Raw genomic sequence first — 26,993 nt, forward strand, 5'->3', positions numbered from 1 at the left:
GAAAGAGAAGTAATTATATAACTAAATAACAAAATTAAGGAAAACTCATAGAAAGATAAACTGCTGATAATTGGATCTTCTTAACTGCTGTTACTTCGAAATCTCAACCGTTGATAGAGTTTTTAGTTTCCTATTTATGTGGAAGATTAATAAAATATCAAAACAAGATGTTATTTCTCTTCAACCACTTCAAATTTCATTTGCACATAATCCTTTATGCCAGCAGTAATAACATCTTTATCTTTTACTGGCCCGAAGTTAGGCGGAGCTCCTGTCAAAATAAGATCGTTTGGTTCCAATGTTATGTATTGACTTATAAAACTTATTAAATGAGCTATATTAAAGTGTACATCATAGACGAATGCATCTTGACGCAGTTTACCGTTAACAGAGCACCATATGTTCAATTTGTAAGGATCTGGAACCTCTGATTTTGGGATGAACTTGCTGACAGGAGTAGCAGTATCGAAGCCTTTTGCCAGTGTCCAAGGACCGCCACTACTTCTTGCTTCTTTCTAGAAATAAAAATTTATGTATATATATATATATATATATATATATATATATATATATATATATATATATATACATATATATATATATATATATATATATATATATATATATATATATATATATATATGTTGGGATAAGTTTCCGCGGTCAGATAAATGAAAATTACTGAGTTCTCGGGAAGAACCGCGTTGAGAATTTAAAACTCGACGTTTCGGCACCCATTTTGGAGCCATTATCAAGAGTGATACGGTTCGGTTCGAGTTCGAGGTCTCAATCTGCCTACTTCCCTCACTCGAGACGTATCAGTATCGTGTTCTATATTGCAAGAACTGTCTCTCGGCACTGAGGTCTCAATCTGCCTACTCCTCAGTGTCCTTTTTCATTTCATTGATCTTCTGAAAAACTTTTCTATTTCACCCTCAGACATACTAGTCAGTTTTGACATTGTTTCTTTATTCACCAACATTCCCATCGATGAAACCATTTCCATCTTGGACTCTAAACATCAAATTCCCCAAGACACATTATCTCTTATAAAACACTGCAGGTCTAATACATATTTCACGTTCCAAAATCATTTCTATCGTCAAATCAAAGATGCCCCAATGGGATCGTCTCTCTCTCTCTCCCGTAATAGCAGATATATACATGGAACATTTCGAAATAGTAGCCTTGTCCTCGTCAAATCTCAAACCCACCTGCTGGTTACGGTACGGTGATGACACCTTTGTCATTTGGCCCCATGGTAAAGACACATTAGATCTCTTCCTCTCCCACCTGAATGGAATACATCCCAGCATTCAATTCACGATGGAAGTTGAGTCTGAAGCGTCTTTGCCATTCCTTGATGTTCTTATTCAGAAAAATCCACCTCACAGTTTTTCCTATTCCGTGTACCGGAAACCCACTCATACAAACCGCTATCTCAATGCCCAGTCACATCATCACCCCGCCCAACTTAATTCAGTCATCAACACTCTTATTTCCCGTTCCATAAGACTTAGCGACAACAATCACAGGTCATCCGAAATCAATTCAATAAGACAAACACTCCTACAAAACGGCTACCACAAAACCCAAATCAATAGAAGCATTCAAAAACTTCTAAACCCCATTCCATCCAAAAAAGAAACCTTGCCGCCGGATCAACCCAAAATCTTTCTACCTTTCATTAAAGGTGTCACTGACAAGATCAGTAGACTCTTATCCCTCTTAATATCAAAACCATCTTTACAACTCACTCCAAATTGTCCAATCTCGTCAGATCCGTAAAAGACCAAATCCCCAATGAAGACCACGGTGTCTACGAGATACCTTGTTCCAGTTGCCCACGTACATACGTAGGACAGACAAACCGACGAAGCCATAACCGTATTTACGAACATTCTCTATCAGTCAAACATTCCGATACCACTTCAGCCCTAGCCCAACATCATATTCAGACAGGCCATAAAATAGATTTCGAAAAAGCAAAAACCATCGCTCCCATCCGCTCATTAAAAGCGAGAATAATTCGTGAAGCTATCGAAATCGAAAAACGGCCTAACAGCTTGAACACGCGCGATGACGCGAAACGATTGCCGGCAACATGGCGACCCCTGCTTCAGCGACCTCCCGCCCACACCGCTCAGGCCACGTCAGTTCAGACCACGTCAGCGCATACCGTTCCCGCGCATACAGCGAGTATAAAAGCAGCCACACAGGGTAAGACCGGTTGTCACTCGACACTGAGGAGTAGGCAGATTGAGACCTCAGTGCCGAGAGACAGTTCTTGCAATATAGAACACGATACTGGTACGTCTCGAGTGAGGGGAGTAGGCAGATTGAGACCTCGAACTCGAACCGAACCGTATCACTCTTGATAATGGCTCCAAAATGGGTGCCGAAACGTCGAGTTTTAAATTCTCAACGCGGTTCTTCCCGAGAACTCAGTAATTTTCATATATATATATATATATATATATATATATATATATATATATATATATATATATATATATATATATATATATATATATATATATTGAAAGGTGCAAACTGTAAAAGTAAAATGTCTAAATGAGCGTCTTTAAGTTTATTTGAAAAAATTAAAGTTAAAAATTGTTGAAATCGCTTCAAAATTCGATATTTCAACAAGTTGCCGCTCAGTATTATGGTTTAAAGTAATCCGAACGCATCAAACCATACTATTATCTGGAAATTTAATAAAGCAAAAGGCTCTATAATTTGCTAAAGTATTTAACTGCGATAATTTTCAAGCTACCGAAGGTTAGTTGTGTACCTGGAAAACGCGCAATGGAATTGTTTTTAAACCCAGGCCGGTGAAAAGTTAATTTTATGTAATCCAATAAAATATCCTTCAATAAAGTCGTCGTAGGAACGCACCTCAAAAATATCGATATCATTTTAAAGCTATCTACTTCTAGTTAATAGTAGTACTAATAGTTATTTATGTATCAAGGGTATTAAATAGATGTTTATGCCCAGAGGGCGACGATGTTACAAACCCGAGGGTCTCTGGCCCGAGGGCATATACATCTATTAATACTCGCGGTGCATACAAACTTTTATGTCATACTAGTTCGTTATTGGATCTACAAACAAATATGTTCTGAAAAACCCGAAAATTCGATTTCATTTTGACAATATATTTACTAGTAGACATTCTATCGTTCGTGTTATGTTGCTACGCTACGGAAATGCTGTTAAGGTGTCAAACTAAAACCGTGAAAATGCAAAGATATTTTTGAGATCCCTAACCAAATTTTAAAAAAAGCGGAAAAAGCAACGCAAAAGTTACTACCACATAAGTCGAGAGATGCCTACGACAAGGAATATGAAAAATTACTGCACTGATGATAATTGTATCATGACAGAAAACCATGTAGAACACATTAGTGAAAGTGTGCTACTTGTATACTTTGCCGATCTCGCCGAAACATTTTCTCCGAGTTCCCTGTGGTCCAAATATTCAATGGTAAAGAAGACTTTAATCGTATAAGTTATCTTTCTCTTTGTATCTTTACGCCCGCGAGGGTATAAAGTACACTATTACGTAGTTGGTAACTAAGCAATAAAAACACAATAATAAACTAGTATGACATAAAATATATAATACCTGTGTGAATTAATAAAAAATATAATAATTTGTTTAATTTGTATTTTAAGAACGATTTTCTAAATGAAATTGTAATTCATTAAATTATTTAAAATAAAAATTACGAAGTTTATTTAACCGAAAAAAAGTTTTTTAATCCAAATATAGAAACCTTTGAAAATCATTACCACTAGAATTTGTAAAAAAGTTAAAACTCTTACTATTTTGTCAGCTGCTGTCATATCAAGTGCAGCGCAATATCCGCCAACATAATCCATGGCTTTACTTTCGGATACTTTTTTCGCTCTTGTTCCAATTACTACTCCTAATTCTATTTCTTGGTTCACTGCGAAACCTTTGGGAATCTAAAAAGTTTACTATATTAATAATTGTGTTTATTGATATGTGTTATTACAAGTTGTGCACAGAAAATAATTAACTTTAGTGGCAAATTAAGACCAATAGACCAGTGACCTAGCCAGGATTTTATTTCGGGGTGTCCACTGCTTTAAGTTTACCCCCCCCCCCTCTTTCTAAAAAAAGTTTACAAATTTACAAAGGAGTAGTTTGTCATTAAAAGGAAAAAACTTGCTCACAAAAATGATAACAATACATTGGTCCTGGTAATGTATTTTTATAGGTGTATGAGAAAGAGTATTCGTAAGAAAAAGAATTTTCTTTAAAAAAAATATATAATAAAATCTTCTAATATAGTTATATTAGAAGCTATAAGGCTACAATATTTTATCGAAAGGGCTGTGCGATGATAATGGAAATCTACAACTAGACCTCGACAAAATAGTTAGAATCTAGGAAACTTATGTGGAACAACTGTTTAATGATGACCGTCCTAGTGGGTATACACTGAGCAATGATGATACTGGCCCTTCTATTCTAAAATCAGAAGTGGAGAATGCTATAAAGGGTCTTAAAAATAACAAAAGACCAGGCAACGATAACGTATACGAGGAAGTATTGAAAATGCTGTGCGAAACAAACAGTCAATTTCTAGACTCACTCGTCAGACTCTTTAACAATATTTATAACAGCGGGGAGTTTCCTGAAGACTGGCTAGAGTCAACTTTTGTTGCCATACCGAAAAAACCAAAAGCAAAGTCTTGTGATCAACATCGAATGATAAGTCTAATTAACCACATTTCAAAATCATACACCAAGGTTATTTACAACAGAATAAGCAAAAAATGCGAGGATAACATTGGAGATTCGCGAGGATAACAGAGATATGAACAAAGACGTGTACATATGCTTTATAGACTACGCAAAAGCATTCGATAACGTAAAGCACGAAAAGAAAATTGAAGTTCTCCATAAGATCGGAGTCGACTACAGGGACATTCGAACAATAGCGAGTCTCTATTGGGGTCAAACAGCTAAAGTGAAAGTAGGATCTACATTGACCAATAAAATTGAGATCAAGAAAGGGGTACGACAGGGCTGCATCTTGTCTCCTATTCTCTTTAATATATACTCAGAAGAAGTATTTAAGACAGTGCTGGAGAAAAGCACAGAAGAGAAGATAAATGGAGAAATAATTAATAACATAAGGTATGCTGATGACACTGTGATTCTAGCAAGTAGCATGGAGGAACTGAGTTGCCTAATGAGTAAGATACAAAAAACAAGTGCACAATACGGACTCAGACTAAATATCACAAAAACCAAATGGATGTTAGTAAGCAAAACCCAACAACCACCACAGCAACTGATATTAGACAATGAAAGAATTGAACACGTGGATTCGTACATCTACTTGGGAACAACAGTTAACTCAAATTGGGATCAAGCGAAGGAAATACGTATAAGAGTAGAAAAGGCGTTTTTGTATGAAGACAAAAACGCAGATTTATAAAATATTAGTGCGAAGTATTATGACATATGGGGCCGAAAATTGGATCATAAACAAGAAAAACAGCAGTAAGATAATAGCAACAGAGATGGAATGCCTGCGAAGATGCTGCAGAGTAACAAGAATGGATAGGAGAAGTAATGACGAAATAAAGCAAAGAACATCAATAGAAACAGACATACTAACATATATAGAACAAAAAAGACTAAAGTGGTATGGACATGTAAGAAGAGCTAGCGACAGCAGATGGATAAAAAGAATAACCGAATGGAGCCCCATAGGAAGGAGGAAAAGAGGACGACCCCGAAAATCCTGGAGGAACGAAGTAGACGACGCCATGAGTAAGAGAGGACTAAACGATGGAGAATGGAACAACAGAGAGAGATGGAAACGGTTGAGCGAGGGAAGGCAGTGAATACTGTAGAATCCCTAAATATATATAGTAGAAAAGGCAAGAGCATCGTTCACTAACATGAAGCAAATTTTCACCTCTAAAAGCCTCACCCTACCTCTCAAAATTCGACTTCTGAAATGTTATGTATTCCCGGTTTTGTTATATGGAATGGAGGCGTGGACAATGACCGCAACATTGATGAAAAAAGTAGAGGCCTTCGAAATGTGGGCTTACCGACGTATATTACGTATATCCTGGACTGAGCACGTGACCAACGAAGAGGTACTACGCCGGATAGATAAAGAGAGGGAGGTAGGAATAAGTATAAAGAAAAGAAAGTTGGAATACTTGGGTTACGTTATGAGACATAACGTGGCTCCAAAACTTGCGGCAATGGTTCGGATTGTCATCTGCTGAACTATTCAGATCTGCCGTAAACAAAGTCAGAATAGCCATGTTGATTGCCAACGTTCGGAACGGACACGGCACATGAAGAAGAAGAATATAGTTAAATCTTCTAGAGTAGAGATATCTTTGGTATATTTAAGAGCACTAACGAAATCATAAGAAACACTTTAAAGAAATATGGATAATGGAAGCGTAACGCTTAAGATCTTTTCACAAACCAAGAGGGAAATTAAAAAATTGAGAAATTTCTTTGAGACTTATACAAATAGGTTACAACTTAACAAAGTTCAACAAACTAGTGTGACGTACAATAAAGTTTCGCACAAGCTACTAAGCCTATTCTTTTGACAATGTGTAATGTGAACTTGAATTGCATCTTTTAGAGTCTTTCTAGCATGAGCATTTTTTCTGAAAAAATTAATTACTTGATTGGTAATATCTAAACAGTTTTTTACATTAGTCACTGATATAATAATGGACAATCCAAGATTAACTCTGACTGGCACAATGAACGTAGGTGTTCTATGACGACAGTTTAGTTGTTTGACGTGAACATTTTTTGAATAATTTTATTTAAAAATTCACTTCCTAACAGCTGCTTGGTTCGCAAATTTTTAAAGATTACTACTATATTTTTACTATGTATATTTAAAAGATTAAAAAAAAAACGGGTGTGGCAAGTTATACTTCTATACACGCGTTCGCCGTTACAAATTTATATGGGAGCCAATCTGCACAATCATTACATATTTAATGCTATAGGTAAGAGAGAGCAGAAAGAGAAAAAGAATTGGGTATATAGGTATATGGTGCATCGTTTGCTGTATATAAACATCTCACCTGTAATAGGAGTATAGTAAATGAAGGATTGTATCAATATTTTAATAAAAATATATATTTTTATTTTCATATATGTATAAAAGGAGTTGAATGCAAAAAAATTTTTTACACATACTCTGCAGTAAAATTCATTGTTTATTTTGTTATTAATATAAAAATTACAATACAATATACTGCAACATAATTCAATATAATAATACAATACAAATTAAAATGGAATATTCATAAGTATTTAAAACTGCCAATATACATAACTTACTTTACGAAGATAAAAATAAAAAACCAACAACTCGGATTATGTTGTAAATTTTCATTTTATTTTAAAAGTTAGCATTTTTGCGTATATTACATATATTTAATAACATTAACGTGAGGTTTTTAAATATTTCAAAAATAAAAAAAGGAAATTCATATTGGGATTCGAACTCACGTACACCAGCGTATGAACCAAACACGTAAAAGATTTGCCAATTCGACATGATACTAACGGATTTCAAAATTGACAGTTGTCTGTCATACAGTGATTATTTTGAAATACAAAAGCCTAAAATAATTATGAACATTTAATAAATAATACAAAACATATCACATAAATAATATTAATATATGTATATTATATATATATATATATATATATATATATATATAATATTATATATAATATAATATATTTATAATATTAACTATACATATATGTGTATATACAAAAGGAATATTTTTTTTCTCGAGAGAGGAAGAGAGAGAAAATATATCTTATGTCTCTTTCTTACTCATTATCTTACATATGTAATGGTTTCACAGATTCACTCCCGTGCAAATTTCCAACGCCGACCGTATAGAAGTATAACTTCAAAAATTAAGTTACAATTGCTTAATGTTCATATAAAACATAATCTGAAAAGTTATTTAAATACTGTCGAAAAGCAGTATCTGGATACAATTTAAATAGACCAGAGAGCTAAGGATTTTCCCGTGACATTCGTTGATACAGGTATCTAGCAACTGCTTTTAATAAATTTTGTAATAACAATATATAATAAAGAAAATATGCAAAAGAATAAACGTCATTTTTAACTTATAAACAATATATAAACAACTTAAGATCGGTATTTCATTTTAAATACTAGAGGTGAAGATTAGTAAACTATATGGAAAAAACACACCATTTTAATAAAAAAAAGCATAGAAAATCCTTTAAAAGAGGGTTTGCAAAGTTATATTTGTTAGTTTTATACTTAATTATTGCAAAAATATCAAGCTATATCAAGCTCAAGCTATATTTGATTACCTTTTGACATATTTTTCACGCACTAAGTAGTATTTTATAATTTTCGAATTTATATGCTTTGCCATTATTTTTTGATACAAGTACTTTCGCTTTCTTTTTATCGACCTTATAATTTTGAAAACCTATATTAAATCTACTTTTTTTCCAATATTTACGCAGCTTTCCCTACTCTTTTATTTTTTTCTTGGACTTCGTTTGATCATTACCATTTCTTTATTCTTAAATTTCTTTTCTGAGGGTTTTCCATGTATTTCAAATGCAATATCTCTAATAACGCAAAAAATTAAGTCAATTATACTGTGGTATAAACACTTAAAGATTTTATGTTTTAAATATAATTATGTCATTTAGTTAAATAATTTTGGGGTTCTTCTGGAAAAATATTAATTTTTGGCGGTTTTCTGAAGATATTATAATTGTACTAATTATTAATCTTCTCAGGATTTGGTATATTTAAATTGATTATTGGTAAATAAATAAATTTTCATTTATCCGGTCAATGTAAAATAAAAGTGAAGTGAAAATGTTTCCAAACAGGGAACGGACCAGGATCAAGCGATTTTCAATACGCTAAAGTGCAGTTTCCAACTGTAATGCAGAACGAGCCTACAAATCTAATATATCCGTATTATCAAGTAAGTTAAATAAATACTCAACCTCCACCACTGTGCTCAAATCAACCAACAGTAAACCAAATGATACCTCTTGATAATTATCAACAACAATATCAGGCACAGCCAATAGTTACCCAGCAAACTAACTTTTCTCATTCTACATCAAACTCTCAAGCTAACTTAAACTTAAAAAACAATCCAGAAACACAGAATGAATATGATTCGATGTCATATGAAGAACAGGAAGACTCTCAAAATAATAAACACCCATGGCAAACAATAAGATCAAAAAGAAAAGGACTTAAACGTCAAGATTCAAAAGAAGAAGAAGATCCAATTATACTCTCAAATAGATTTCAGCCACTTCCACAGGAAAACTCCGTAAATGATACAAATAAAATCCACCAATCTCAAAACCCCCTCCAATTTTTATATATGGTGTGAATGATTATAGTAAAATAATAGATAATTTAGCTCAAGCAGTAGAAGTAGAAACGTACTTCACTAAAGCCTTAATAAACAACACAATAAAAATTTTACCAAAGACACCTGAATCCTACAGAAAATCACATACCAACCTAAGGAAGACAGAGCATACAGAGCAGTTATTCGAGATCTACATCACTCCTTTCCGATAGATTAAATAAAAGCGGAAATCCAGAAAAAGCGTCATAAGGTAAGGAACGTTACAAATGTCAGACAAAAATTAAGCCGTGAACCATCACCATTATTTTTTTTGGACCTCGAGCATCAAGCAAACAGCAAAGAAATATTTAAACTACAGTATATACAACACTGTAAAATAAGGATAGAACCACCGAGAATTAAAAGAAATATACCACAATTTACACGATGTCAGGAATATGGTAAGACTAAAACGTACTGTGCAAAACCATATAATTGCGTAAAATGTGCTGGATCACACAACACAAAGGACTGCAAGAAACCAAAAAACACGCCAGCAACTTCCACTCACTACAACGGAGACCATCCTTCCGATTATAGAGGATGTTCTGTTTACCGTGAACTTCTAAATTTCAGAATCAGTTACAGAGATACTGTCATTGGAAAAATAAATGCAGATAACAAAAATAACAACAATGAATTAACAGATAAACTATCAAATTTCCTAAACGAATTCAAAAATATATCCTCTCAACTCTTAAACCAAAATAGCATGATTTTAACCATGTTAACTACAGTCATTAACAAAATAACAAAATGAATTCAAACCACATACTAGAGATATTACTGTTTTTAAAAATGTATAATATAGACATTCTATTAATATCTGAAAGTCATGCCACACAAAGAACGGTTATTAAGATACCTTACTATACTGTGTATTATGCAAACCATCAAGACGGAGGAGTAAATGCAGTCCAACCTTATATTACGTAAAAAATCCAAGCAGCAATCATTAAAATTAAAACAAACACCTCTCTCAGTGTATCATCAGTCTACAGCCCACTAAGACATTCCATTTCAAGCGAAGAGTATCATGATTTCTTACAAAATCTTGGATATAAATTCATAGTAGCAGGAGACTGGAATGCCAAACACACCATATGGGATTCCAGATTAATCACGCCTAAAGGACTGTAACGATGAGTCCAAGCCATCACCGTTAAACCAGCGTGCGCGCGAACCAACCCATGAAGTAGGAGTGTATCGACAGTAGAAAGGGCAAAGCTCCGCTATATAAACGGCAACATTTCCTCACAGAGACAGAATCGACAGGTGTTGACTGAAGGTTCTCTCTTCCCTACCCCGGCTTGCGGACGTGTTGAGTTCACAAGTTGTTTCCTTTTCTTTTACCGTCTTTACCCGAAAAGCGTGTTGAGCTTTTCACTACCCGTACTCTGAAGCAGTCGTGTTGAGATTGTCGAGGAGTGTCCTATTAACCCGAATCACTTAAGGGACGTGTTGAGTTCCTTTCCTTCCTTTATACCTATCGTCCGCTGTTATTAAAACCGTAAAATTTCAAATACACATTCGCTTGCCGATAAGACTGGTTCCATATGACAAGGTCAAACTTAATTTGAATAAATAGGCCAGGTACTGAGAAGACTAAACCAAATTGTAAATATGTATATAAGATTTTTGTCAATTTAATTTAAGGAAGGCAATAAAGTTTTATTTTTATTTTGAACTCTGTCTCTGACTGTCTAAAAGCTACCCGGATAGTGACTCCCACGAGAGGACGTCACAAATGGCGCCCGAGCAGAAAAATACGTTTTAAACAATAATACCGACCGAATTCCGAATTTTATTTTCATGAGACAGTACTACGTTTCAAATTTTAATCAAAGACAGGGTGATTCACAGTTCAAAAATGACAGACGCTCCGGAAACGTCGAAGGTTAGTTGGGTGTACCTATTAAAGAAAGACGAACTTATAGCCGAATTAACAAACAGAGAACAGCCGACGGAAGGGAATTTCAGCGAGCTAAGAGCGAGATTAGTTGCGATCATCAAGGCAGAGGAAATAGAAGAAAACCAGATGGAAGACAGACAAAGAAAGATGGAAATAGTACGCAAATGGGGGTTACACTTTGACGGTTCAAGAGACCCGATAGAATTCATAGAACGGTTGAAAGAACTCCAGACAGCTTACGGCCTACAAGACACCCACGTTTTACAAGCTCTACCAGGAACATTAAACGGGAAAGCATTACTATGGTACAGAATCAATAATAAATATTGGAACGAATTAAAAGACTTCGAACAAGATTTCCGCAATTTCTTCGTTTCCTCCGTTCTCACACAATCTCTGGAAGCTCAAATCCGGAACCGACTCCAACGAAACAACGAAGGTGTAAAAGACTACATCATTGATATTCAAACAATGATTAGAAGACATGGTGAATTCAATCACCAAGAAGAACTAAACAGGATACACACCAATATGAACCCGAAATACAAGTTGTATATAAAGAGGCAAGACGTATCGTCAACACAGGACATCATCAGACTAGCGGAAGAATATGATATGGTCCAAAAAGAAATATACAACAGAAACAATACACGGTGTGACTGGACACAGGCAAATAGTCATAACAAAATACAGAATTTCGACAGACAGACTTGTTGTTGGAGATGCGGCCGCAGAGGCCACAATAGAAGAAACTGCAGAGCTATCGCTGTACTCTTCTGCAGCCATTGCGGAACCCGAGGAACAACTTCCAATAACTGCCAATGTAGAAGCCGACCGGAAAACTCCAACAGGACTGGACAAGAAGGAGGCAACCCAGTCAGCATTTAGAGTCCTCCCTAACAACCTCCAGCTACGCACACTATACAGATCAACGACCCCACACAACGATAACGTTCAGCAACGGTAAAAAGTTAAGAGCACTAATAGACACAGGAGCCCAAAATTCGTTTATAGGACAAAAAGGTAAAAAAATATTGGAACAATGTGGAACAAAAAGCGACAGAAAAGCTTTAAAGATCACGCTGGCAGATGGAAAAACCAGCAACATAGAAATCTGTTTTACAGCAAAATGTTCCATAGACAACGTTTGGAGAAATGCCAAGCTACATTTTTTACCAAACCTAGCTTCAGAAGTAGTACTGGGAATGCATGAAATAACAAGATGGGGCCTTGATTTATCAAACATCTTAAATAGAAATCGCGTAAGAAGGAGAGAACAATACCCAACCAGTACAGAACACGGATCCAGATCGTACAATGCAGACAATAACCGAATACCGACCAATTCCAGGGTCAACGAAACACCAACCGCAAGATATCCGCTCCAACAGAGAAGCAAAATATATAACAAAACGACCCACCGACTACCGACCGATACCGCGGTCGAAGACCAGACCGAAAATATACCGACTACCGACCGATACCGCGGTCGACAACCAGACCGAAGATATACCGAACTACCGACCGATACCGCGGCCGACGACCAGACCGAAGATATTCCGTCATACATACCGGAAATTGACGAACAGTCCAATACGAGAGCAGCTCGACATCAGTACTACACTAAACAATACCGAAAAAAAACAATTACAGGAATTGTTACTAACAGAATTGGAGAAATTTAAACAAATTAAAGGAACAACACATCTAACCGAACATACAATAAAACTCAAACATAATACACCGATCAAACAAAGATACAGGCCCCGAAACCCGGCAATGCAGAAGATCATAAACGATGAGATAGATAAGATGCTAGAAGAGAACGTGATAGAAAAATCCAATAGCCCGTACAGTTCCCCCATCGTCCTAGTAAAAAAGAAGGATAACAACGGATACAGATTTTGCATCGATTTTAGGAAAATCAACGACATCTCTGAAAAAGATGCCTACCCATTACCGTACATCAATCATATCCTAGAAAAGTTAAAATCTGCAAAATATTTTACCACGTTAGATCTAAAAAATGGATATTGGCAAGTACCACTTTCCGAAGCAAGCAAACCCTTGACCGCTTTCATAGCACCAGGAAAAGGACTATTCCAGTTCAAAGTACTTCCATTCGGATTACACGCCGCCTCCGCTACTTTTCAACGATTACTAGATACAGTAATCGGCCCAGAAATGGAACCACATGCATTCGCCTATTTAGACGACATAATAGTACTGGGGAAAACGTTCGAGGAACATATGGAAAACTTAAAAGAAGTACTTCACAGACTACAGCAGGCCAAACTACGAATTAATATAGACAAATGTAAATTCTGCAAAAAAGAGACAGAGGTATCCAACCCCTGGAAACTATGCATCCCAAACCACAAGAGACAACAACTCCTGGCAGAAAACCACGAGCAACCGACCGCAGGACATCTAGGAATAGCCAAAACAATAACCCGCCTAGCTAGAAAATACTACTGGCCAGGGATGTTTAAAGACGCCGCAAAGTTCGTCAGGAACTGCAAGAACTGTCAGCAATTTAAGCCGCCACAAAGCTTAACTCCAGGCCGCATGCAATCTACACAAATTCCGCCACATCCATGGCACACCGTTTCAACCGACATCATAGGACCCCTTCCAACATCCAGCAAAGGAAACAAATATATAATGACATTCCAGGACACCTTTTCAAAATGGGTCGAAGCCATACCGATCAGAACAGCAACGGCAAAATCAGTCTGTCAGAACTTAAAAGATAAAATCATTATGAGATTCGGATCACCCAAAGAACTAATATCAGACAACGCAAGAACATACGATAACAGGGAAGTACGAAAGTTGCTAGACGAATTCCAGATTTCTAAAAGAAACATTCCGCCATATTCTCCCCAGAATAATCCAGTAGAAAGAACAAACAGAGTAATCAAAACAATGATAGCTCAGTTCTGCGATAATAACCATAAGAAATGGGACACGAGCCTTCCAGAACTACTATTCGCATATAATACAGCTAAACACGATTCAACGGGTTTCTCCCCAGCCTTCCTGAACTTTGGACACGAACTAGAAATTCCAAGTAAAGTCGTAAACACCCCAAACGACACACAACATACCGATCAAAACATAAAATGGCATAAACTACGAGAAACATTCGAATTAGTACGTACAAACCTGGCAAAAGCTTTTACAACTCAAAGCCATTACTACAACTTACGACGAAGAGAGTGGAAACCCACAATAAACGACAAAGTCATGAAAAGGGAATACCAACTCTCAAATGCCGCCAAAAATTTTAACGCCAAATTAGCACCGAAATTTTCAGGCCCATATACTATAACAAAAGTGTGTTCTAATGTAATATTCAAATTAAAACACGACGATAAAAACCGTACAATAACAGCTCATATCAAAGACCTAAAACCCGCATTTACCGATTTCCCTACTCCTTAATCAGTCCAAGCACTTACAGTCAACACCAAGTAGTGACAGTATATTTTAATACAGTTTACAGTTACCTTCAAATACAATGTCAGACACATTAGAAATATATTACAGTGACATAGAAATGGACGGCACAGTTACGCCGCCACCATACACCGTTCCAGAAGTAATATCACCATTAGGGAACACACAAAAACCTAACACCCCGGGCAAAGGCTGCGAGCCCCTGATAAAGGCTATTTCCAAATTCAAGAACCTTTTCGATGAACCAACCATGGGCATCACAAAAATTCAGAAAGTCCAGTCAATTCCAGTGTCAATCCCACTGCTCTCACTAGTTCCGCCGCAGCATAAAGGAAAAAAATACAGACTGAGACTCCCGAACCAGGTGCTGAGGATAAAAACCAATAATTGAAGCCCCACGAAGGAAGACGTTTTTTTTTTAAAGAGAGAGGAAGACGATTTTTTGTTTAAGAAGACGATATTTATATTTTTTTTTAGGGCGGACATTTTTTATTTCGATGTATTGTAAATTTTTTTTAGGGTAACCAAGTACCTGGCAAGGAATAAAAATAAAAAAAAAAATTTTGTTCCAAAATTTTTTTTTCCCCAGGAAGAGGGGGTGTAACGATGAGTCCAAGCCATCACCGTTAAACCAGCGTGCGCGCGAACCAACCCATGAAGTAGGAGTGTATCGACAGTAGAAAGGGCAAAGCTCCGCTATATAAACGGCAACATTTCCTCACAGAGACAGAATCGACAGGTGTTGACTGAAGGTTCTCTCTTCCCTACCCCGGCTTGCGGACGTGTTGAGTTCACAAGTTGTTTCCTTTTCTTTTACCGTCTTTACCCGAAAAGCGTGTTGAGCTTTTCACTACCCGTACTCTGAAGCAGTCGTGTTGAGATTGTCGAGGAGTGTCCTATTAACCCGAATCACTTAAGGGACGTGTTGAGTTCCTTTCCTTCCTTTATACCTATCGTCCGCTGTTATTAAAACCGTAAAATTTCAAATACACATTCGCTTGCCGATAAGACTGGTTCCATATGACAAGGTCAAACTTAATTTGAATAAATAGGCCAGGTACTGAGAAGACTAAACCAAATTGTAAATATGTATATAAGATTTTTGTCAATTTAATTTAAGGAAGGCAATAAAGTTTTATTTTTATTTTGAACTCTGTCTCTGACTGTCTAAAAGCTACCCGGATAGTGACTCCCACGAGAGGACGTCACAGGACGAGCATTAATAAATATCATCAAAAAAACACCTTAAGATACTTATCAACAGGAGAACCCACATACTGGTCTACCAATCCCAACAAAATCCCAGATTTGGTAGATTTTGCTGTAACAAAAGAGATAGCTGACATCCGTAGTGTAATAGAGTCAAACTTCGATTTAACATCAGATCACAGCACAATAGTAATAACTTTAAGTACACCCATAATATGGAGAACACCACCACTCAAACTCTCAACTAAAGAAACAAACTGAGATGCTTTCCAAAATTCTGTAAATACAAACATTAGACTAGATATTAGGATAAAATAAAAGCAAGATGTAGAGAAAGCAGTAGACTATTTAACAACAGTTTTACAAACAACAGAGTACATAGTACACAGTACAAACACCACAGTACCAAAGAAGTGTGTAAGAAAACCATAATATCCCTCTCCATATAAGAGAACTTGTAGCAGAAAAAATGAGAGCTCGATGCACATGGCAACAAACGAGAAATCCACTAAATGAAACGTACCTTAACAGGATAAGTCATAGACTAAATAGAGCATTATATAAAACGACTCTTTCCAGTTTTATATTTCGAACCTCTTACATGAAGACCACTCTATACGGAAAGATACAAAAAAAATTAAACCACCTACAATAACAAATTCACCTTTAAGAAAAACTTAGACATGGGCCCGCACAAACGCAGAAAAAACAACAGTATTCTCAGAGCATCTTGCAACTGTATTCGCAGCACCAGATACTAACAATGATGAAGATGATGATATAAGAATGTACCTCGAAACTCCATGTCAACTATCTCTTCCTCTGACAACATTTACTCCAACAGAGGTTCGACAACAAATAAAAATACTAAATCCTAAGAAAGCTGCTGGCTATGATTTGATAACAGGAGAATTACTTCGGAGGCTACCGAGAAAAGCAGTGGTGTTAACAATAATATACAACAGCATACTACGTCTTCGATACTTTCCAATACAATGGAAATTTGCTTAAGTTACTATGATTCCGAAACCTGGTAAGCCCGCAACGCAAGCAAATTCATGTCGTCCTATAAGCCTACTCCCAATAATATCGAAAGTATTAGAAAAGCTACTACTACATAAAATAGAGCAAGTTGTTCCCATAAACGAAATTATACCACAACACCAATTCGAATTAGACGTGAACACTCAACCATCCAACATCCAACAATGACACAGAATAGTAAATATAATTAAAACAACTCTCGAAGAGAAAAAGTTTTGCACTGGAGTGTTTCTAAATATATAACAGCCATTTGATAGAGTATGACATGAAGGTCTCCTCTACAAACTGAAATTACACCTAACAGACCAACTATACTTTATACTAAAATCGTATCTTACTGACCGTTACTTCCAAGCCAAAATTGAAGACAGCTACTCAAATTACCACGTCATACAATCTGGCGTACTTCAGGGTAGCGTTTTGGGCCCATTTCTGTATCTGATATTTACAGCAGACATTCTAACCAGCAATGATACCTTCTTACCTACTTTTGCCGATGACATGGGAATCTTGGCAGTGGATATCGACCCTAATGTAGCATCACAAAAATTACAAAATCATTTAGTGTCCAATTACAAAACTGGCTTAAGCGATGGAAGAACAGTGTTAAAGCTAGAAAATCAGTACAAAGCACTTTTACGACAAGAAAATCTACATGTCGACAAGTTTATATTAATAATACTCCCATTCCTATAAAACCAGTTGTCAAATACTTGGGATTGCATCTGGATGAAAAACTTACATGGATAACGTACATTAAAACTAAACGGAAACAACTAGATCTTAAATTAAAAAATATGAACTGGCTATTTAACAAAAGGTCTTAGTTATCTCTTGAAAATAAACTGCTTCTGTACAAAGCTATTCTCTTACCAGTTTGGGCATATGGAATAGAACTATGGGGCTGTACTAAACCTTCAAATATGAAGATACTTCAAATATTCCAATTAAAAATACTCCGTATGATAAGTAAAGCTCATTGGTATGTATCTAACCAAACACTTCACAATGATCTGGACATCCCCTTACTTAAGAAAATAATAAAAAATCACACAATAAAATATAAAAATCGCACCACTGATCACAACAACTAACTGATAAATAATTTATTCACCCAACCACTTACTGAAAAAAGGTTGAAGAGGGTATGGCCAGAAGACCTACCGCAATAATACTTAGAGAACTGTTACTGGACGGTACCTAACTCACGTTAATTTACTTACAGACTATTTACTTATTACTCTGTGTATAGAGTAGATTGTAAACATGCAATGTAACAATAAAAAAATTAAATAATTAGGAACTTACAACAATAGGTGATCCTTCAGTTAAATAAGACGTACTTGGTTTAATAAAAATCTGTGGTTCTTTTGGTGGTTCTATCTTTAGTATTTTCATAAGAGATCTGAAAATAAAAAAATATTCATATAAAAATAATCATTACACAACTAAATTATAGCAAAATATACACATTCTAGCAAAGATCCAGGCAAGAACCTCAATGACAAGGACATTGAAAATATTTCAAAAATTATATTGAAAGTATACTCATTAATTATTAAAAATATAATCAATGAAGGTGAATAAAAAACTAATAATGCAACATAAGTAGAAACAATATTCAAGATGCAACAAATAATATCCTGGAACCAGAAGGGCAGCGATATATTCCCTACTACATGTAAGAACATTACGAGAAAAAAGAACGATGCGTATAACCTTATGCAGCAAAGGAAAATCCGAGAAAACGAAGTCTTTTAATATTTTAGGAGCAAAGAGGAGGGCTCAAATGGTTGCTAGTGGATCTCCAAGGCAGTGAAGGTTGGCTGAAGTCTGAACTACTTTAAAACTTGTAGAAACGTCCACAGTTCGGCAGAACTTACATCAATGAAGGTGAATAAAAAACTAATAATGCAACATAAGTACAAACAATATTCAAGATGCAACAAATAATATCCTGGAACCAGAAGGGCAGCGATATATTCCCTACTACATGTAAGAACATTACTAGAAAAAAGAACGATGCGTATAACATGGTATAACCTTATGCAGCAAAGGAAAATCCGAGAAAACGAAGTCTTTTAATATTTTAGGAGCAAAGAGGAGGGCTCAAATGGTTGCTAGTGGATCTCCAAGGCAGTGAAGGTTGGCTGAAATCTGGACTACTTTAAAACTTGGAGAAACGTCCACAGTTCGGCAGAACTTACTCACAAATCACACTTCGACGTCCTCGTCGTGACCTCTGGGTAATGCATGATGTACAATTGATGTATATTATGTAACTAATAGAAGAGGGTGAATGAGAGAAAGGGAGAAAACCCAGACAGAAAATCCTGGTCCTCCAAGTTGGGGGTTGAAAGGATGGACCAACCCCTTATCGTTAGGAAAAAAATTTAAATGATTGAAAACTTCAATCAAGAGGATCGGAATATGAACGTATCAAAGACACGAAAATAGCAAACGGACAATGAATATGGTTATCTTAAATATACAAGATATTAATAAATTGATGTGAAAGTCTCTAAAAATTATGAACGGTTTGTTCCCACACAGATCTATTCATAATTATACGTTGTATCAACCACATAGAAATTAGAAAAGCATTATTTACTATGTGATTCAAATAAAAAATCACAGCTGATAATTAAGGACATAAGGGTACATAGATATGGATTAAATCATTTTGTGGTAAAGGCCAATATATTATTCCATATCAAATAGCCAACATCGAGCAGAGAAGAAGCTCACAGCATCAAATATAATTTGCAAAGTCTGTGACAATAATCAGTACAATTTCCTTTTAAATGGAGACTGGCTGCAAAAATTACACTATAGGTGGAAACGCGGAAACTTTATACGAGAGGTTAAATAAAGTCAATCACAGTCCAGCAAATGAAGAGGAAAACAAAAAAGGGAACGCCCATAATGGTGGTTAAGAGATTTAGTATCTATGATAGAAGACAAAAAGAAAGCCTATCAAATTTGGTTAGTTTCACAAGAAGGCAAGGAAGAAAAATATATGCCCGGTTAAATAAAGACGTGAAGGTAAAATGTCGGAAAGTAAATACACGAGTCGCCGAAGCCTGGAAAGCCCTGAAGAGATGAAGAAAAGAAACGAAAAATACTCCACTAATGTATTGTTAATAAAAATTGAAGAATGAGAAGAGCATTATAAAAATTTGCTTAATGAGGATAGAACAGAATTTATGGTAGGAAACCAATGGCACTTTTTGGCAGATGACATCAGAACGTGGTGAAGATGATTTCGGGATACCTGACGTCATGGCCATCGATTTCTTTTTTGATGAAGATTTTGACGCGGAAGACATTTTACCGATTTATTTAATACGGTACACCCCAACATTACGCCAATCACCTAATGTTTCAACTGCCTCCTCAACTCCAAATGTCATTATAAATCACATTAGCGCTGAGTTTTCTGAGGATTCAGATGATAGCGTCGCAGATCCTGACTATAAGAAAGAAGTTAGTTCATGCAAAAGATGTATTCTAACTTAAACACTTGAATCGTCTGACATGGAAAGCCATTCTGATGAAGAGATGCAGCCACTTGTCACAAAATATGACTGGATCAAAATCTTCTTACCAACCAATACAATTCACTCACGCTCAGTTTATTAGTAAAATTAGACCTACAGTTGAAATTTACACAAGCAGTCCCCTGTCAATTTTAAGTTTATGCCTAACGGAAGAATATTTACTGCAAATAGTGACCCAAAGTCATTTGTATGCTCATCAAAAAAACACCGAGTTGGAATTTTAATTACAAGAGTTAAAAGCATTTCTTGGCATGGATTTATACATGGAGTTCAATTACCTTCCTAGTATGAATCTATATTGGCCCAATGATGAAACTTCTATTCTGAAAGGATTAAAAGAATTATGCCCCTAAAGATATTTCTGAAAATTATGAGATTTATCCGCCTAAACTACAACACGAAGATGCTACATTAAGACTATAAAGGATTCGACAGATTCAAATATAGCAATAGATGAGTCAATGATTGGTTTCAAGGGACGCTCGTCAATGAAACTATACCTTCCTATGAAGCCCATTAAACTTTAATTTGATTTGAAGATTTTTAAGTTTGGGCTTGTTGTTGCGCTGAGACAGGTTTCCTTCTAGATTTTGATGTGTATACTGGAAGGGGGATAATAATAATGGAATGGGCTTAGGAAAGAAAGTTGTTCTCAAATTGTCAAAGTAGTTTCGCGGAAAAAAATATTGTCTATATTTTGATAATTTTTTAGCAGCATAAGGCTTGTTGAGAGGCATCTTTTCCTGTGGAACAATTAGACAAAGTAGAAAAGACTATCGTAAATGCCTAAAGTTTGATAAAGAAATGCACCAGGGTGATTATGACTTTACACATGCAGGTGATGTCGGAATTGTGAGGTGAAAAGACCGGGGTACTAAAAGTATTTCTGTCATATCTTCTATGCACGATTCATATGAATTGACTTCTACACTGAGTAGAAATAAAAAAAGAAAAAGGCTTCCAGTTAAATGTCCCAGGATGATAGAGGCATATAATAAGTACATGGGAGGAGTAACGTATGGTCCTAAAGTTTTGGGAAAAATTTCAAAAGCATATAACTCTAACCACAATAATCTTAAATTTTTATTAAACTATTCAACAATTTAACTTAACTATCCTTATCATAAAACAAAATTCAAATGACAGACAAGGGACCATTATTTTCGATTTGCCTAATAATTCCCCTGACACGTTGCATCATCCTTTGGACGACCTCGGCGTCAATTTCTCTAATTTTTGTATATATGCGGCGTTAACTGTTTCTGATTTTGTGCTTCCCATCCGTTATTATAGACTTTCCGACTTAATATTGCCCAGAACTCTTCAATTGGACGAGCCTGAAGTAGGTTGGGGGGATTGTCTGATTTCGGTACAAAGGTAATGTTGTTAGTTTCGTACCAGTCCCTTGTGATCCTCGCGTAATGACATGAACCAAGATCTGGCCAAAAGACTATTTGATCATTTGCATGATGTGTGTTCACAAACTGAAGCAATTTAGAGAGACATCTTTGAATATAAATATTTGCGTTTAAGGCTTCGCCTCGAACAACACCAATATAGGGCTGTGAGATAAAGCCAGCCTCAGAAATTGCACACCATACCAAAATTTTGTCCTCAAATTATTTCTTACTTTTGAATTTTATTTCATCAGGTACATTTTCGTAATAGTTCGTGTAAAACCCATCGTTACCCTTTATCTCAGAGTTGGACAAAGTAAAATATTTTTCATCGTCCATCACGATCAACTTGTTGACTAAATGCACTCGCCTTAACGCGCGGCAACATCTCGGAATTATCTCTAATTGATCCTCTGTGTATTTTGGAGCTTTCCTTCTTTTCCGGTTGATAATATTGTTACTCGATAGGGTCCTGTATACTGTAGTCTTTCCAACATGAAATCTTCTGGCCAGTTTTTACTGTGAGACCCCAATTTTGTTCTTAGCTGCTTCAATCAGTCTTGCCTCTCTTATATGGTTCAAAATCCGCGATCGGCCACTTTTACGCAAGTTAACACATGGTATCCCTTCTTCACATTCTCTGATTGTGCGATAAATTGTCGATTTGCTTATGTTTTGATCTCGATAAATATTAACAATATCTCGTTTCAACATTCGCCCAACCATATTATAAACACCTCGACGAATATCAATGTTATAAGACATTTTGCAGAGCACAAACCAAAATATTCTGCTTTGTTTATTAAATGTCAATAACTGATGACATTTTAATTCCATGGCCTTCTCAATCTTCTATACAAGATTACAATTAAAGAGGAGCGAAGAAGGTTTTATCACAACCTAAATACCGGTCAATTTTAGTCAACCAATTGATTGGTAATTTTATCTGTAGAAAGAAAATGTGGTATGTTGCAGGTGCAACAAAAGGGGGAAAACTTAAAAGTTTTAATGGGTCCACAGCTTTAGAAAATTCTGGTAGGTTTTCAAACGGAGGTCCTCATTTCATATCAAAGAGAAGTAACATGATTTGTATTAAGTGTATTGTGACTCTATGTAAGGGTTGCTTTGGACTATTTTATACATCTTAAAGCATAAAGTGGCATACAATTGCCAAGTACAAGTATTTGTGCTTTTTAATATATCATTGTATGTATAACTTTAACATTTTTCATTAGCGGGAAATTATTATCCCACTTAAACAACGTAAACAACCGTAAACAACGGTTGTTTTATATTCCTTGTAATCTCATTTCAGAATTCAAGACAAAATATCTTAAAAAATATAATTGTCAGTCTCTTGCCACCTAAAGGGCTAATTTCACAGGAGTAAAATTAGATATTTGTGCCATTTTTTTTTTGATCGAATTCACTTAATATTGCGTTTTCTTGCTATTAGTACAAAACTAACAATCCCGTACGTTATGTTTAAAGAAATAAATAGACAGAAATATAAATCTTAACGAAAAAAATTGATAATGAGAAATTTTATGACGATTGGAAACTTTAATCATCTCTAAAAAATTTGGGTGCTTCTTAATGACAATATTTTATACCTGAACAGATTATGTAGATACACACATTATTGGTTCCTTTATTAAAATAACTTTTGAGACAAGAAAATTTCAAATTTTAAAATTCTTCATCACTGTTTTATGATATTACGCTCGTCAGTTGTGTCATAAAAGCTGTACTATTATATAAATAATTTTCAAACGCAGTATAATGAAGATAAACTAGTCCATGGAATTAATTAGTTTATTTTAAAAATTAAACTCATCTCTCAGAATTTACTGATTGTCGGGGTGTCGGTAGTTGGATCATCCACGCAGTCACTTGTATCTCATAAACTGGGAAATCAGAATCATCAATTTAGTATAATATTTGATTAAAAGTGGGACGCCAATGGAATGAAATACTTACTTTACATCTCTTTTGTCAGTATTTGTAAAAATGTAATGCAATATTACATTTTTACAAATGTTAAGTTAATTATTAACTTTCAAATACAATAATCAAAGAATTACCGAAGCTTTGCTTTGGAGAAGAACTGCATCGTTTTTCAAGCGAAAATTTATGCGATACTGCAATCTGCGAAGGGAAATAATGAGAGAGCTCTTGAAAAAGAGCAGATCCATATATTTTCTGACAGTCAAGCAGCACTGAAGGTACTGGCGTGTCACGAAGTGACGTCTAGGCTGGTGTAGGACGGGATTAAAGAACTGAATAAACTGAAAGACCGGAAAAGATTGAGCTTGTCTGGGTACCAGGACATCAAGGCAAAAGACATCCCTCTTCCTATCTAAATATCTTCTTCCAATGATTGTATTGCCATTTTTACGCTGTCTTACTTATTGCATTAACGAAATTCGTGTTTAATCTCTTCTCAAATGTATCAATCAGTCCATCGGATTAAATATAGCCCTTGTCTTCTTCCCTTGAAATATATTCGCGGCTTCTAAAATTCGGTTCCTTAATTGTTCTGTATTGCTTATTTCCAGAGAACAACTGGAATTGATGAACAAGATGAAGCGAATTATCTCAGAACTATATTGTACCAAGCGGCAACAATTGAAACAGAGAACACAACATCGGAAGATATACAAATCCGACGAGGAGTGCGACAGGGTTGCGTCTTGTCACCACTATTATTTAATTTGTATTCGGAATCTATAATTAAAAAAGCATTGGACGAGGTCTAAGATGGAACCAAGATTAACGGATCCAGCATAGACAACATCAGGTGCAATCCAATATTACACTGCTTACTAAAAAGTTTTAAATATTTGGAGATTTGTTTAAAAATCTAGAAAAATCGAAAAAAACTATTTTTGCTACTTCGGTTTTATTGACCATGGGATGCTTACACAATAAAAATTTTAATAAAAAGTTATAAACCATTTTGGAGCAATATCATAAACTCTGTTTTATTTTCTAACATTAACACCCTGTAACTTTTTTGGCGCACTTTTGCATATAAGTAATTCAGGCCAAATTGACTTATTTTTATCCCTAAAATCGTGGTATAATTTATGGCCAATCTTTTTGTGATATCCTTTTTATATATTTACACACCCGAGAGCCGGACATCTAATCATATCGGAATATTTAAAAAAATTATTTTATTGATAGTGATCGATTTATTTTAGTGATAGAGGTTACTTTTTTATATCCCAAATTTAAATTTGAAGAAATTGATTTTTATTTAATACGCTAAACATCCTAAATTAGTTGTAAACAGAAAATTTTGAAATACTGTAATTAAATCACACTTACTCTGCAGTTAAATAAATTTGTATGAACACAAAAACAAAAAACATACTTATAATTAGCTGCTACGGCAACAATTTTTTTACCATGATTCGCAAATGAACTTAAATTGCACATATCTATTTGTTATACGGTTTACGGTATAATATAATTTGGTATGCACCATCGGTATGCACCTTCCGTTCATTACATAATGTCAAATTTTAAAATTCCCGCTATAACGTTACAAGTGTATAAACATAACGAATATAATTGTTTCTATTTTTTACTTCTAATAATGATTTTTTAATAGGTAGACATTTACATTTTATTTGTTTAACTTTTTGTAAAAACAACTATTTAAGTAGTCATATATCACTTTTCAATCAAACCGATAAAGCAAAAATCTATATTTGATCGGAAATTTTCGTTTACTAAGTTGGTAGTATTTGGTTACTGAACAAGGTTTTGGCAGATTGACGATGACTTTTGAGACTTCTTTCATGCCACACTTCTGCTTCGGAGGAAGAAGTGTGTTGTGATCGTCGTGAATTTGTGTATAAACGATCGTTTTAATTAGTAGATAATATAAAAATTTGTTATTAGCATAATGTGTTAGTGTAAATAGTTGTATAAACTTTATAACAAATTAGTGCTTATGTTTTTATTGTAATCGATACATCTACAAGTAATTTCTTACAATGATAAAAATGGAAACTGATAAAATTGAGGAATCAACGACCAATAACACTCAGGTAAATGCTTTAAGTTTTGTTTTTTAGCTCAAGTATCATAGTTCTTTTATATATAAACGTTTTATTAGAGACATTTGGTTTAAAAGTAAATTTATAAACTTACATTTTATTTTGTCATCTGTCATGATTATGGCCTGTCCTACATTCTCATTTTATTTTACTTATAAAACTATTTATATTTGTAATTCATTTATTGTGTAAATTGAATCGATATATCTAGCGTAAATATAAACTACTTTTGGCAATCATATCCTTATTTGAAGAATCGATTAGGAAGGTAATTCAATTATATACAGATTAATTGCCTTAAATATTCACTTGTGAAGGTTTCTAACAACTGCTAGCAAATTTTGTTTGGATTAATATGTATACAATTTTACTTGTTTTATAAAGAAAATGATGTTTATAATATATTAGTTTTTTAATATTTAATCACTTTAAAATATCTGTATACATATACAATTGTTTGAATAAACGGTATGTTGTGATTATCACTATGTATATTTAGCAAGCCAATAATATGAGTATTTTGTTGTTTTTAAACATTTTATTTTTGTTCTAATGTATAAATATTGCCGCATTTTATAATTAAATATCTGGTGTTGTGGGAATCAATAAATGGTTTCAATATTTTTTTTTGTTTAAATTTCTTCTTTTTTATAATTATTCTTTCAATTTACATATTTGGAAGTTCTTCTGCTTAAAAATATATCATTTACAAGTCATTTACAATAATTAAACTTACATTAAAACTTGTCAGAATCAGTTTTTGTATAGGAGTATTGGTTCTATCATATTTACATAATATAGTGATATAGTGTTCAAATTATAATTTAAAGGGGAAATTACATGTTTACAT

The 26,993-nt window shown here is 34.7% G+C and overlaps 2 protein-coding genes across 4 annotated transcripts in view; one reads left to right on the plus strand and one right to left on the minus strand.

The window, feature by feature from the left end:
* On the minus strand, positions 1-26,361 carry LOC140439977 (oxaloacetate tautomerase FAHD1, mitochondrial). Of its 3 annotated transcripts, none has more exons than XM_072530197.1 (4): positions 26,238-26,361; positions 18,425-18,521; positions 3,835-3,978; positions 1-515 (listed from the first exon to the last, which is right to left on the minus strand). In XM_072530197.1, the coding sequence occupies exons 2-4, from the start codon at positions 18,512-18,514 to the stop codon at positions 171-173; spliced, it is 579 nt and encodes a 192-aa protein (XP_072386298.1). In that variant the 5' UTR covers positions 18,515-18,521; positions 26,238-26,361; the 3' UTR covers positions 1-170. The 3 variants fall into 3 exon arrangements, with proteins under 3 accessions (XP_072386298.1, XP_072386296.1, XP_072386297.1); XM_072530195.1 differs by lacking the exon at positions 26,238-26,361 and adding an exon at positions 25,453-25,690; XM_072530196.1 differs by lacking the exon at positions 26,238-26,361 and adding an exon at positions 25,407-25,537.
* Positions 25,866-26,993, plus strand: part of slmb (beta-transducin repeat containing E3 ubiquitin protein ligase slmb) — a 184,601-nt gene continuing 183,473 nt past the window's right edge. Inside the window, exon 1 of the mRNA XM_072530191.1 lies at positions 25,866-26,134. Within this exon, the coding sequence (XP_072386292.1) occupies positions 26,081-26,134 (54 nt within the window). The 5' untranslated portion in view covers positions 25,866-26,080. The remainder of the gene's footprint in view (positions 26,135-26,993) is intronic.

The sequence above is a fragment of the Diabrotica undecimpunctata genome, chromosome 4, assembly GCF_040954645.1.
Source record: "Diabrotica undecimpunctata isolate CICGRU chromosome 4, icDiaUnde3, whole genome shotgun sequence".
NCBI lineage: Eukaryota > Metazoa > Arthropoda > Insecta > Coleoptera > Chrysomelidae > Diabrotica > Diabrotica undecimpunctata.

Coding starts and splice junctions, on each gene's coding strand:
- LOC140439977 (XM_072530195.1), bottom strand. CDS start 25,517: ATGTGCAATTTAAGTTCATTTGCGAATCATGGTAAAAAAATTGTTGCC. Junction 3,979..18,424: donor CTGAAGGATCACCTATTGTT/GTAAGTTCCTAA, acceptor TAAACTTTTTAG/ATTCCCAAAGGTTTCGCAGT. Junction 516..3,834: donor TGACAGCAGCTGACAAAATA/GTAAGAGTTTTA, acceptor TTTTATTTCTAG/AAAGAAGCAAGAAGTAGTGG.